This window comes from Panthera leo, chromosome A2 (assembly GCF_018350215.1).
Source record: "Panthera leo isolate Ple1 chromosome A2, P.leo_Ple1_pat1.1, whole genome shotgun sequence".
NCBI classification, from domain to species: Eukaryota; Metazoa; Chordata; class Mammalia; order Carnivora; family Felidae; genus Panthera; species Panthera leo.
This window is the reverse complement of record NC_056680.1, coordinates 160,995,255-161,008,703: the sequence shown is the minus strand read 5'-3', so window position 1 is coordinate 161,008,703 and position 13,449 is coordinate 160,995,255. Positions and strand designations below refer to the sequence as shown.

The 13,449-nt window shown below is 55.9% G+C and overlaps 1 protein-coding gene across 7 annotated transcripts; it reads right to left on the bottom strand.

The window, feature by feature from the left end:
• Positions 1–3,043: 3,043 nt before the first annotated feature.
• REPIN1 (replication initiator 1) lies at positions 3,044–8,389 on the bottom strand. 7 transcript variants are annotated; one of them, XR_006199379.1, is made up of 5 exons: positions 8,144–8,389; positions 7,255–7,452; positions 4,128–5,838; positions 3,577–3,693; positions 3,044–3,164 (listed from the first exon to the last, which is right to left on the bottom strand). XR_006199379.1 is itself a non-coding variant. In XM_042927019.1 (4 exons), the coding sequence occupies exons 2-4, from the start codon at positions 7,409–7,411 to the stop codon at positions 3,669–3,671; spliced, it is 1,893 nt and encodes a 630-aa protein (XP_042782953.1). In that variant the 5' UTR covers positions 7,412–7,452; positions 8,144–8,389; the 3' UTR covers positions 3,044–3,668. The 7 variants fall into 7 exon arrangements, 6 of the variants coding, with proteins under 6 accessions (XP_042782953.1, XP_042782955.1, XP_042782954.1 ...); XM_042927019.1 differs by having other exon boundaries at positions 3,044–3,693; XM_042927021.1 differs by having other exon boundaries at positions 3,044–3,693; positions 4,128–5,835.
• Between the last annotated feature and the right edge of the window lie 5,060 nt (positions 8,390–13,449).

The following is a 13,449-nucleotide window of genomic DNA, read 5'->3' as shown; positions in this document are numbered from 1 at the left end:
AGCGGGTGGACCTCATTCTAATTACTCTAAAGCTGCCTACTAAGCATTTGCCACGGCCCCAGCTATTGTTTGGCCGCCTAACAATAGATACTGTTGGACTGAGATTCTGTCAATTTTGCCACTAACTTCTGTGCAGTTTTTACAAAAGATACTTTTCTGTCGCTGGACTTTGACTTGACTGTAAAGGAGTTAATAATTTCCTAGTTAGATACTTACCTTCCTGGATTTTTGCAGGACCCAAATTGTTCAATTGTCTATGGAAGCATTTATAAAGCATAAAACCCTACACAGAAGCCACTCGGCCATCAACCTTTTACAGAATCCCATTCGTCTCTTGATTTTCTTGATTGCCTACTGAAGGTTTAACAAAGGCTTGTGTAATTCCAGTATGCTAGTTCCCAGATCTGCCACTGGTTATGAATGAGAAGACCACTTCTCTCTGGACATGGTTCCTCCTCTAAAGAGTGCAAGACTTCCTCCAGATTGACATTTCACGACCAAGAGTATTTCAAGGACCAAAAGAATGAAGCCCATCTGGGATCCTATTTGCATTAAGAAAAAAGAGACAGACGGAGCACCTGGGTGGCTCAGTTGGTTAAGCCTCCGACTTCGGCTCAGGTCTGGATCTTGAGGTTTGTGAGTTCGAGCCCTACACCAGGCTCTCTGCTATCAGCACAAAGCCTGCTTCTGATCCTCTGTCCCCCAGTCTGCCCCTCCCCCATTTGCATGCACCCATAAGCTCGCTCTCTCTCTCTCAAAAATAAACATTTTTTTAAAAAGGAAAAAAAGGGGCGCCTGGGTGGCGCAGTCGGTTAAGCGTCTGACTTCAGCCAGGTCACGATCTCGCGGTCTGTGAGTTCGAGCCCCGCGTCGGGCTCTGGGCTGATGGCTCGGAGCCTGGAGCCTGTTTCCGATTCTGTGTCTCCCTCTCTCTCTGCCCCTCCCCCGTTCATGCTCTGTCTCTCTCTGTCCCAAAAATAAATAAAAAACTTTGAAAAAAAAATTTTTTTTGAATTAAAAAAAAAAATAAAAAGGAAAAAAAAGAGAAAAGACAGAATGGGGAGCAGGGGAGAATGGAAGACTTCCACATTTAAAAAATATGTCTGTATTATTAAATTTTGACAAGATAATTGAGTACTTTTGCAACTGTAGAAGAAAAAGGAGGAAAATAAAATCGGACACCTCGGAACAGAAGCATAGCTCCTGTCTGCAGAACTATGGCCCCTCCAGCCTGAGCATTTCCTCCTTCAAGACTGCTGTCAGCAGTGCGCCATGCTGAGCAAGGATTTGGGAACCACCTGGTCCCCCAAGGGACCCAGAAAGGACCCACGGACCCAGCTCTGTCACAGCTTTACCAGCCCTCTCAAGGCAACTTCTGTGGCTCTCCCTTTTTCAGGGCACTTGGGTGGCTCAGTCGGTTAAGTGTCTGACTTTGGCTCAGGTCATGATCTTGCGGTTGGTGAGTTCGAGCCCCAAGTCAGGCTGTGTGCTGATGGCTCGGAGCCTGGAGCCTACTTCAGATTCTGTATCTCCCTCTCTCTGCCCCTTCTCCACTTGTGCGCCCTCTCTCTCTCTCAAACACAAATAAACATTTAAAAAATGTTTAATAAATAAAGGTGATGGTTTTTCAAAGTCAGGAGCCCTGGTCAGATCCCCTCTCCCACATGCTTTTCCCCAACCTGCAAGTAAAAACCCTAGATGCCTGAGGACCTGTCTCCTGCTCCCTGCCCATCATCTCCAGACATTGACCTACTTTCCTGCCCTCCCCCCCACCAAAAAAGCATGGTTCCCCTTCCCTTGAAGCCCTGGGGTCCCATAAAGAGAGATAGTGGAAGTGAGGCATTCTTGAGACAATGCTTCCAGTCTCTGAAAGATAATTTGCCATTTACCACACAGGTTTTTCAGTGGCTCCCTACCCTCATAAACCCGTATGAAACTTGGAAGCTATCTACTTCCATCCTACACGCTTGGGATGGGGGAGTCCCCATCGTCTCTGCTGTCATCTGCATACACATACACGTCCTCCCCGGACTTGGGCCTCTTGGAGGTAAGGACAAGATCTTGTCTTGGGAAACCCCTAGTTTCCATTGCGACATCAAGACCATGGTGGGCGTTTAATGATGATCTGCCCCCAAAGCAGCAGCATACTGCATTCACCCGATAAATATGTGGCAGGGGTCAAGAGCACAGGTGCCAGGAGCCACACAGGCCTGGGTTGAAATCTGAAATCTGGATTCTCAGTCATGTGCCCCTGAGCAAATGTTTTCACCTGTGAAAGAAGAGCACCTACCACACCAGGATTACGTGAGACGGTTTAGGTAAACTTCTTTGCGAGGTGCCACTCACATAACCATACTGCGGTTATTATTATGCACTGCATGCTAGGTGCTGGATCTGTGCAGAAATTACTAAACCTGGCGGGAAAAGGGCCTCCCGATATGTGTCAAAAATAGGCACCCAGGGGCGCCTGGGTGGCGCAGTCGGTTAAGCGTCCGACTTCAGCCAGGTCACGATCTCGCGGTCCGTGAGTTCGAGCCCCGCGTCGGGCTCTGGGCTGATGGCTCGGAGCCTGGAGCCTGTTTCCGATTCTGTGTCTCCCTCTCTCTCTGCCCCTCCCCCGTTCATGCTCTGTCTCTCTCTGTCCCAAAAAAAAAAAAAAAAAAAAAAAAATAGGCACCCAAATTTGTAGGAGACAACCGGTGCAGGGAAACATCTGTAGTTCCAGATGTGGGGGGCTGCAGCGGGCCAGCCTGGAAGGCACTGCAGGACACTGACATCAGACCTTTTCCTGCTGATAACTGGCACCGGACAAGTCTGACTCGACCCCACAGAAAGTCCCCCGGAGAACCAGTCCCACCTGCGGGGTGCACCTGGCCTCCCCCCCCCCCCAGGAAGAACTGGAGGCAGGGTGCAAAGGAGCCCGAGTGGGGCACTTGTCCTATGGCCAACCCCCGCCCCCAAATTCCCCTCCTCAGAGCAGAGTATGCTGCTGCTCCTTCGAACTACACAGCTCCCCGGGAGAAAGGAACACTCGGCCACCAGCTCTAAAACCAAATCTTTATTCTCTAGTTTGAAAAGGAGGGTAAGCGGTTGTTCCGTTTCATTCCAGAGAACAGAAGGAGCCCCGGTAGGTAGAAATTACAGGAAAGCAGATTCCATTCATTCTAAGGAAGAATTTCTAACAATTAGAATTATCCTACAATAGGACCAGGGCCTCAGGAGGTGGGGACTACCCGTCACCTAAGCGTTCAAGCCGAGACTGGGCATCCATGCCCTAGAAAGGCTGAAAAGGAACCTCGCCCCTATCTTCCTGCCGGCTGACCCTCCATTATCAGTGGGGCAGTCCTTTCCACCATGTTGAGTTCCGGAAGGAGTGGAGGGTTGGGGTGTTCAGACAAAAGCCTGGACACAGGGCTGCTGACAGTCAGGGGACGCTCAGAGCGCCGGGAGGGCGGGGTGTTGACGGTGGGGAGGGACAGGGTGGAGCTGAGTGCTAACAGCAGATGGGTCTCTCTCGGTCCAGGTGCCTATGCAGGGGCAGGAGGAAGGGGACAGGTTACAGCAGCACGGCCTCACCTCTCAGTGCTGGAAAAGGCCCAGGTGCTGCCTAACAAGGCCAGCAGGTTCTCCCAGGGGTATCCAGCTGGTCCACTTTTCCTCCCAAGCGCTCATTTACTAAGGACTGTACCACACCTACTTCCAAAAAAAAAAAAAAAAACCAGCGGAAGGAATTCATAATAAAGGACAAGGACATTAAGGCGTTAACACCAGAGGGGAAGGGTCTTCTTCCTGCCCCCTGGTGGCCCCTCCAGCCAGAGGGCTCTAAGGGGTAAGTGGAGCTGCTATTGCTACTTTTCCAGGGCACAGGACAGTCAGGACAGAACCTTAGCAAACACCAGCTGGAGGCCAGGGTCCCTGTGCCCCCGACAGTGGCCTCCCCGGCCGCAGGGGGGCCAGACCTCCCTCTCTAACAGGGCCCCCAGCTCACTGGCTGCCTCTCCCACCCCTCGCCTACACCAGCAGCAACCTAGGGGCCCCCCGACGGCCCAGGCCCACGGCAACGCTCCCCCGTGAAGGGCTCCCGGGGGCCCCCTCGCCCTCAGCCTCCGCAGCCCCTGCCCTCTCACACATCATGCTTCTTCTGATGGGCCAGGAGCTTCTCCTCGTCGTCAAAGGTCTGGCCGCAGATGGCGCAGCAGAAGGCGCCGTCCCGGATGTGGCTCTTGCGGTGGGTGATGAGATTGGACTTCTGGCTGAAGCTCCGGTCGCAGTCGGGGCAGGCGTAGGGGCGCTCGCCCGTGTGGATGCGCCGATGGGACACCAGGTTGGACTTCTGGCTGAAGGCTTTGCCGCAGTCCGGGCAGACGTAGGGCTTCTCGCCGGTGTGGATGCGCCGGTGGGCCGCCAGGTAGGGCTTGTGGCGGAAAGCCTTGCCGCAGTCCGGGCAGACGAAGGGCCGCTCGGGGGCATGGTCGCGCCGGTGGGCGGCCAGGTGGCTGCCCTGGGAGAAGCGGCGCCCGCACTCCTCGCAGGCGAAGGGCCGCTCGCCCGAGTGCACCCGGGAGTGCGCCACCAGGTGCGTCTTCTTGCCGAAGTTCTTCCCGCACTCGGCGCAGGTGAAGGGCCGCTCCCCGGTGTGCTGCCGCTGGTGGGCCCGCAGGAAGCGCTCCAGCCGGAAGCTGCGGCCACAGTCTTCGCAGCCGAAGAGCGAGGGGGTCGCGGCCGCCGGGGCCCGCGGGGGCGCTCCCGGGGCCTCGGGCGCAGGCTCAAGGGCGGGTTTCAGCGGGGCCTCGGCGGGGGGCTCCGACGAGGCCTCCTGCGGGCCGGCCGGAAGCTGGGGGCTCCCCGCGCCGGGGACGCCCGGCGCGGACCCTTCGGACCGCTTGTGGATCTTGCTGTGAGACAGCAGGTTGGGTTTGTGGCGGAAGCGGCGCCCGCACTCCGTGCACGGGTAGGGCTTCTCGCCAGTGTGGATGCGCCGGTGTGAGGTCAGGTAGGGCTTATTGGTGAAGCGCTTGCCGCATTCGGGGCACTGGTGGGGCCGCTCGCCCGTGTGCACGCGGCGGTGGGCGATCAAGTTGGGCTTGTGCCGAAAGCGCTTGCCGCAGCAGGCACACTGGAAGGGGCGGTCGACCGCGTCTCCACCGGGCCGGGGGGCGGTCACGGCCGGGCGGCCCCGAGGCCGGGGCCCCAGAGCCTTGGCTGCTGCCTCCTCCAGGGCCTCGGCTACGTGAACCCGCTTGTGAGCAACTAGCTGGTCCCACTGGGCAAAGCTGCGGCCACAGTTGCCACATATGAAGGGCCGGGCCTCCGGGGCTGGGGGGTGGCACCTCCGCGCGTGAGCTCGAAGCTGCTTTTGTCGCCAGAAGCGTCTCTCACATTCAGGGCAGGCGATGGGCCGCTTTGCGGCCGAGTGGGCTCGCAGATGCAGAACCAGGGCCACCCAACCTCGGAAGCTCTGCCTGCAGAGGTGGCAGGCGAAGCCCAGATCTGGGGTGGCGGCGGCATGGACCTGGCAGTGCAGCGCCAAGAAGGGGGCGTGCCGGAAGCGCCGGCCGCATTCAGGACAGGGCAGGGGCAGGCGGGCCTGGCAGTGTCGGGCGTGAAGCCACAGGGCCACCCAGCCGGGGAAGTGCCTTCGACAGTGGGCACAGCGATGGGCCCTGCCCGGGGCTTGGCTGCCCGACTGGGCCACGGAAGTGCCTTGTAACCTCAGCCCGCGGGGCTCCTTCTCCAGGGTCGGGGGCAACTTCTGGGAGGGCCCAGAGAGCCTGGGCTGGGCTGGGCCCATGGCCAGGGGGCCCCTGCAGCGACGTTCCAGCATGGGTTCTTCCTCTGCTGAGGGTGGAAAAGCAGCGTCACTCTGGGGATCAACTCATCCTGCCCCCGTTCCTCCCTGGCCGACCCCAGGCCCGAGAGGAGCTCAAATCTCTGAACTGCTAGAGCCCTTGAATCAGGACTACCCTTCTATTGCCTTCTGTGTTCTGCGTCACTTCAGTCAGGGGCTTCTAGATACCATTCCAAGTGTATTTGTCCTAAGTGTTCATTGAGCCTGGAAACTACCAGAAGGGAGGAACTCTGACACTTCTTGGAATCCCCCTCGTGGCAGTCACCCCGGGTCTGGCATGGAGTAAACACTCCAGCGTTGGCTGCACAAACATTCCTGCCTTAGGACTCACCAGAAAACGCCGTCCCCTCTCCCTCTAGTGCTTTCCACTTTTCAAGTGCTTCCCTGCTGCCCTCGGCTTGTTTCTACTATTTCCTCTTGCTACCTTTGAGTAGCAACCTTGTGAGGCTAGATGAACAGACATTATTAAGCTCCCTGCTTGACAGATGAAGCAACTCTGAGGCATAAGAGGAAGGAGGGAACTTGCCCGAGAGGACACGGTAAACCAAAAGCAGAACCAAGACTAGGGGACAGGCCTTCTAAACTCCCAGTTAGCGTTCTTTCCTCCAAAACACCGGGGTGTGTACAGCTCCCACAGAAACTCCTACGGCCCTTATCCTATTTACCCTCTCCCGGGCTCTAAGCGCACCACAGGGGAGGCATTTCTGGCCTCCCTAACCTCAGTGTCTCAGGGCGGAAGCCTGGAGAGCAAGAGAGAACAGCGCTTCTGGGGAACAGGAGGGCAGCGCTCGGATGGTACTCCCAGGACTGCAGAACGCCAGGCCACTGTCTGTCCAGGCGGTGCCCACGCTCTGCCTGCCTGCCCGCCCCCCTCCACCCACACGCGATTAGGACATCGCGAGAAGGAAAGCACCCATGAATCCAAGGAACACCCACAGCCTGTTAGCCTCGGGCCCGGATCCCTGCCTCCCCCGGGGTGGTAGCGATTACTGGGGCAAGAGAAGGGGAGGAAAGACAAGACTGTAATCTGGGTCCCCTGCCAGGTCATGCCCCAACCCCACCGGGGGCTGCCCCACATTCAGCTATTCCGCGGTGCCAGGGAGCCCAGATTCCTCAAGAAGAGCTTCCTATAGCCACTGAGGGGTGGGTGGTAGTTAGCCTCTTAATGGACCTTCGCTGCGGGCTTGCAACCTCCGGACACATCCTCCCTAAATCCCCTAGAGCAGAACTCCTCTGGCGGAGCTCAGACATGACTCATTCCCCACGGCCAGACTGAGCACAGGGAAGACGCTGGTACGAGAGTGTGATCCTTCCCCCCTACAGGTGACTTCCTTCCTCCAGGAGGAGATCTGAGCACTGGGGCTGTGGAATGGTGTGGGAACCCAACAAAGAAGGCCAGACTCTACCCTGCAGACCGTAGAGCTGGAGATGAGGCTTTTTCCAGCTCCTCCGGGGGATGTTCCTGGGGATACTTCTGCGGCTGTAGCGCCTGCTTCGGCCCACACTCTGGTAGCCCCCAGATGTCAGAGAAAACTGCAGCAGTAAAGACACCCCTACCCCCATGGCAGAGCTCAGACCTCTGAGCGCAGAGAGGCCAGCCTTACCTGCGGGGAGGGGAGAGAAAACACGCGTGAGGCTCTGAGCTCCTCTAGGGCAGTCATCTTTGTGTCCTCGCCAACCACAACCCCCTCCCCCACCCAGGCTCGACACCCCGCCCGGCAGGGGAACCTTAATGGCTACTGGATTAATAAATGAATGTGTCCCCTTCACCAAGGAAGTACACGCCAGCGTTCGGGGGTCATTTCCTCCACTGGTAAGGTCACAGCACGAATTCTCCATGCTGATGGCCAAAGGCCGGCCGATGGCAGAAACTCGGGAATCCCTGCTGGCTCCCCTTCCCCCACCCTCCTCCCAACAGGAATTCCAGGCCCGTTTCCCAAGGGGCTGCGTAGGGCGAGCTAGGGTGGCCAGGTCTCGGTCACAATCCCCTTGCGCCTTCTGGACGGCAAAGGGTCGTGGAGACCCCACACCCCCCTTTTGTTTTCGCGCGTGTCCCGCGTCCACGTCGCGGACATACGGCTCCGCGCACCCCGAATGGGCCCTTTCGGGTCCCCACGCAGAGCGCACCTCGCGGAGCCTGTGCGCAGGTGCGCGGGCTCGCCCCCCCCTTCGGTCCAGCACTGTCCGCCCCCCCCTCCCCCCAAACACACACAGCGCACACACAGTCACGCGCCCGGCAGGTAGGGCCGCCCGCCTCGGGCCCGCGTGGAACCCCGCGCCCTGCCCGGGACGAACCTCTCCGGCGGGGTGCGCGGAGGCGCGTCGCGCGTCCATGAGGCCGGAACGCCGGCGCCGGCGGCCGCGCTCCCCACCCCGCGCGGCGACAGCGGCAGGTTCGAGTTCACAACTGCCAGGCCCGGGCCCAGCCCCCCCGCCGGTTCCCAGCGCCACGTGACTACAGGAGCTGCCGAGGGTCAGTCGCGGGCTGGGGCCGGCGGCCGCGGCCGGAGGGCGGGGCGGGCGGCGGCGCCAGTCCCCTCCGCACCCCTCCTCCCAGCGCCCCCTCGCGGGCTGGGCCGGGTCGGGGGCGGCTGCCGGGAGCCCGACTCGGTAGCCATGGCGACCGCAGCCCGGATTTTCCGGGACGGGCCCGGATCAAGTTTCCCGACCCTTTGTCCCTGCGGAGGACACGCGTCCCTGCGCGACCGCGTGGCCGGGCCGCGGTCCCTGGGCTAGACCCGGCCTCGTTGGCTTCTTCCGAGAGGGCGCTCGCGGCCTCCCGGCCACCCCTGCCCCGCTGCGGCCGCCGTCGGCCACCTCGACCTCTGGCCTCGCTGCAGGATCGAAATACCCCTGGCTGGGGGCGGCGCGGCTGACCCGAAAGCCTGGCTTCTGGTTTGTTCACGAGTGGAGAAAGGAAAGGCCCGATCGCGTGAACTTTACAAAGGGAATGCCCTCAATTCCAGAAATTACCACGAGCAGGCGTTCGCTGCTTCCCGGGGCCGGGGGCATGGGGCCTGGCTCAGGGACAGCTCTCGCACCGGGCATTTCGCTTGGAAGCGCGCGGCAGCCGGTTGGCGAGTGCGGAGGCAGGTGCGAGCCTGCGCCCGTGACTCACCGCCGAGCAGGTGGCCGTGGCTTTCCAAACCATACACTTCCTGGGGTTTCCAGGCTATTACAGTGTCATGCACTTTTGTGCTTTTCAACAAAGTCAATGTTAAGTATACAATCATTTTTAAAACACTTAAATCTGTTGCAACAGTAGGAAATAGAATATAAAAATCTCTCCTACTCTTAGATCCGTTACATTTCGTGTTTTGGTATGTCTCCTCCGATGTTTTTTCTATGCTTACCTATGCATGTTTGATGTGATTGGGATAATGCGATGCAAAAATGTATTCTGCCCATTTCTCCCATTTTATTGGATATTCTTTTATGACGTGATCCTTAATGGCAGAATAAATGTACAGATACATTTTCTTGTTTTTCTATATCATTGATCATTATAGATTCATCCTTTATCGTACATGCCTGATTTTAAAATTCTAGGAGTGGGCAACTGATGGGTCAAAGGCACAGTATATTTTTTAAATGTTTTCTAAATTACCTTCCAGGAAATTTTATTAGCTTTCCCTTGAGAAATGCCCATTTTTCCATCTTATTGACAACACAGGCTATTTTTTTTTTTTCAAATTTAAAGTCATTGTTGGGGTGCCTGGGTGGCTCAGTCAGTTAAGGTCTGACTTTGGCTCGGGTCATGATCTCACTGTTGGTGAGTTCAAGCCCCATGTTGGGCTCTGTGCTGACAGCTCAGAGCCTGGAGCCTCCTTCGGATTCTGTGTCTCCCTCTCTCTCTCTGCCCCTCCCCTGATCATGCTGTGTGTGTGGCTCTCTCCCAAAAATAAATAATAAAACATTAAAAAATAAGTAAATAAAGTCATTATTTCTCATTGTTTTGAATTTCATATGTCACTTCCTGGATTACTAGTGAGCTGACTTGTTTTTTCACATAGTTATGTGTTGCCTTTTTGTATTTCTTTTTTTTTTTTTTTTTTTTTTTTTTTTTGGCGAATTTGCTTATGTCCCTTTGCTCACTTTTCTATTTGTATGTATGGTTTTTTTTTTTTTTTTAAGTAGGCTCCACGCCCAGCACAGAGTCCAGTGTGGGGCCCAAACTCACGACCTTGAGATCAAGACCCCAGCCAACAACAGTTGGGCCCTTAACCGACTGAGCCCCCCAGGCGCCCCTCTATTCGTCCATTTTTAAAAGCTGGGAAATTGGTTTTATATCACACTGGGGGCTCATTTCTTATAAAGTAAAAGACTTTCATGGTTTCTGCCTTGGGTGTCATATATAGAGCAGCCACTGCACCCCAAATTAAATTTTATGTGTATATTTTTATCACAGAAAATAAGTTTTAATATCTAATAATGTAAGTACTCCCCCTATGCACAGATTTCTTTTTTTCCCCAAAAAAAAACTTTCTTGGCTACAGACAGTCGTTTATTCTTCCAAATAAACTTTAGAATTTGCCCATATTTAAAATTTTTTCTTGTCAATATTTTAAAATCCATTTGAAGAGATTTGAGATTCAGGTCCCTGCATTTGTTTAGGTCTTATTTTACTTCTCACAGTCAAGGTTTCTATTTGTAGATTAAATGTAGGGGCGCCTGGGTGGCTCAGTCAGTTAAGTGTCCAACTTCAGCTCAGGGTATGACCTCACAGTTTGTGAGTTCAAGCCCTGTGTCGGGCTCTGTGCTGACAGCTCAGAGCCTGGAGCCTGCTTCGGATTTTGCGTCTCCCTCTCTCTCTATCCCTCCCCTGCTCACACTCTGTCTCTCTCAAAAATAAACAAACGTGTAGACCAAATGCTGGGCCAGCCCAGAGTAATTGTGAGATATCCATCAGTTCATGGCTAAATGTGATACATCCAAACACTGCAATCCCACAAGCACCCTCAATGGGAAATTCCTTCACAGACCCTCCAAAGTATCTTCCTCTGTTGGTAATCAGAGTCTCTTAGTCGAAAGGCTCTTCACTGAAGTCCATTAACTACTCCCTCACTCCCTGGGCCCCGATGGAAGGAGTGTCTTCCCGCCCAGTCAGGAGTTAAGCACCTGCTGTAACTTCCTCTTCTGGCATAGCCAAAGGAAATGATGGGTCCCTTGCTCTGCAGAGACGAAATGAACACAGGAGTTGCGAGGGATTCCCTGACTTTCTACCAGCCAGGAATTCTAGGCCTTGGTATTTGAGACTTCACCCCTCAGTATGCCTTAGAGGAGGGTGTAGGGGGGAGGAGGATGTAGGGAGGAGGTACAGCAGCCAGCCAAGTGGCCTGCCCCGGTGGAGTAGCTCTGACGTGCTCGCCAGAGAATGATGGGGCTGGACAGGGTATAGGACCCACCGGACAGCAAAAATTGCCAGGGGCTCAGGGAGGATCCCCCTTCCCCTCCCACGATGGCTGGCTCCCACTACTGGATTAGATGACAAAGTAGGTGGGCATGCCAGGGGATGAGGGGAACCATGTCTCCAGAAATCCTCCTTGAAGAGAATCGAGTATTGTTTAAAATGTTTTCTTAGGCCATAGCATCTCTTTTTATTATTTTTTATTTTAGAGAGAAAGCATGTGCGCAAGCGGGAGAGGGAGAGAATTTCAAGCAGACTCCACGTCCAGGGCAGAGCCGGAGACAGGGCTCGATCCCACAACCCTGGGATCATGACCTGAGCCAAAATCAAGACTCAGACGCTCAACCCACTAAGCCACCAGGCCCCCCATGATCAAGTATTGTCTGGAAGCCGTCCTGTATCTGCAAGAGGGAAAACCGCGTCCACCTCTCGCAGATACACTGTCCCAGCCGTCCCCACTGGACTCACTGGACATCCAACAAATAGGGAGTCAGCGCCTGCCGTCTGCCACTGGGCCACAGGCTCACCCCTTCACGAGCCACACAGAAATGGCGCGCGCTATTTTCCATGAAAGGATGTTGAGGGGACTCGTAGCCCTGGTTTAGCGATGGAAATCTCTCTTGGGGGGTAGTACTTAATATGAAATGAAACCAAGCAGTTGCTGACAAATTTTGAATGGGTGGCTGTTGAAAAGCTGGAGAGAACGTCACTAACGCAACTAACACTTGTTAACTCTGGCTTGAGACAGCTTCCCGAAGGCAGACTGGAAACCCTCACAGGGCTCAGTCCAGGAGTTTGCGGGCAGCCGGGGGAGGAGGCTGAAAAGGTCCCAGCAGACCTTGGTGGAGGGCATGCCTGCTGGCCCCGTGCACCTGCTCAGGCAGCCCTCCATCGTGAGCCTCCCCCATGGGGATGTGGGCAGAAAGCAGCCGCGGCCCCCACTGAGGAAGGCCCTGAGTGTCCCAGGCCAGCCCCCCGGGCAAAGGAGCCTGCTCAGTGTCGTGGAAACTCCTCAAGAAAAGATCAAAGCGCCCCTCCTTGTGCAAGGCAAGGCGGTGCTGTAAGAGCAGCCCCAGACGGAGGGCAAAGGTCCCCCCCACCCAAACTGCTGCACCAGACCTTCTCCTGTGGTGTCTGTTTTTTTCTGAAAGGAAAAGCACAGAATTGGTCAGTAGCAAACCAGGTAGAGATCTGATTTCCTGCGGTGAAGCCAGTGCCCAGGCGCCTCCCAGCTGTGCCCCCTCACTGCCCCAGGCCCTTCCGCCAGCCTCCCCTACTCTCCCCCCCTGCCCCAGGCCCAATCCTGGGCCAGCATGGCCCTTTATTTGGAAACCTCTCAGATGGCCAGTGTCTCTCTCCGGTTCCACCGGGTCTGACCACGCCCGCCTCTGTCCCTGGCCACCCCCCCACCTGTCTGGCTGGACGCTGCCCAGCCACAAGAGCCCAGTCCCCCCATGGGGCCTTTGCCGTGGCGGTTCCATCCGCTGGGATCACTCATCACTTCCCTCAGATCCCAGCTCGAGTTTCCTCTCCTCCAAAAGCTCTTCCCAGTGAAAGGCCCTCCTCTCTGCACCTGTAGGAGCTTCCTGTGGCCTGCTGTGACAAATTACCACCAATCTGGTGGCTTAGGACAACACACATGTGTTCTCTCGCGGTTCTGGAAGAGGCCAGAAGTCCAAAGTCGGCTAGGGCAGGAATCGAGGGGTCGGCAAGTCTGTGTTCCCTCCGGAGGCTCTAAGGGAAAATCTGGTCTCCTCACATCCTGCAGCTTCTAGAGCTGCGTCCTGTGTTTCCCGGGGCTTCCCTTCCTCCGGCTTCCAGGCCAACAGTGTAGCGCGTCACTTTGGTTGCCACATCTGTCCCTGTTGGAGTCAGAGCTCCCCCTGCCTCTCTCTTGTGAGGACTCTTGTGATCATGTGTGGGGGCCACTCGAACAATCCAGGCTAATTGCGAGGGCAAATACAAGTTAAAAGTATGAAAAATAAGTTTTAATTCTCCCTGGTGCAAAAAGGGACAGACTTTCCCTCCCCACCCCTTCCCCTAGAGCATTTACTTGAGAAAACTCATCATGATGGGGCGGCTGGGTGGCTCAGTCGGTTAAGAGTCCGATTTCAGCTCAGGTCATGATCTCCTGGTTTGTGGGTTCAAGCCCCGCGTCGGGCTCTGTGCTGACAGCTCAGAGCCTGGAGCCTGC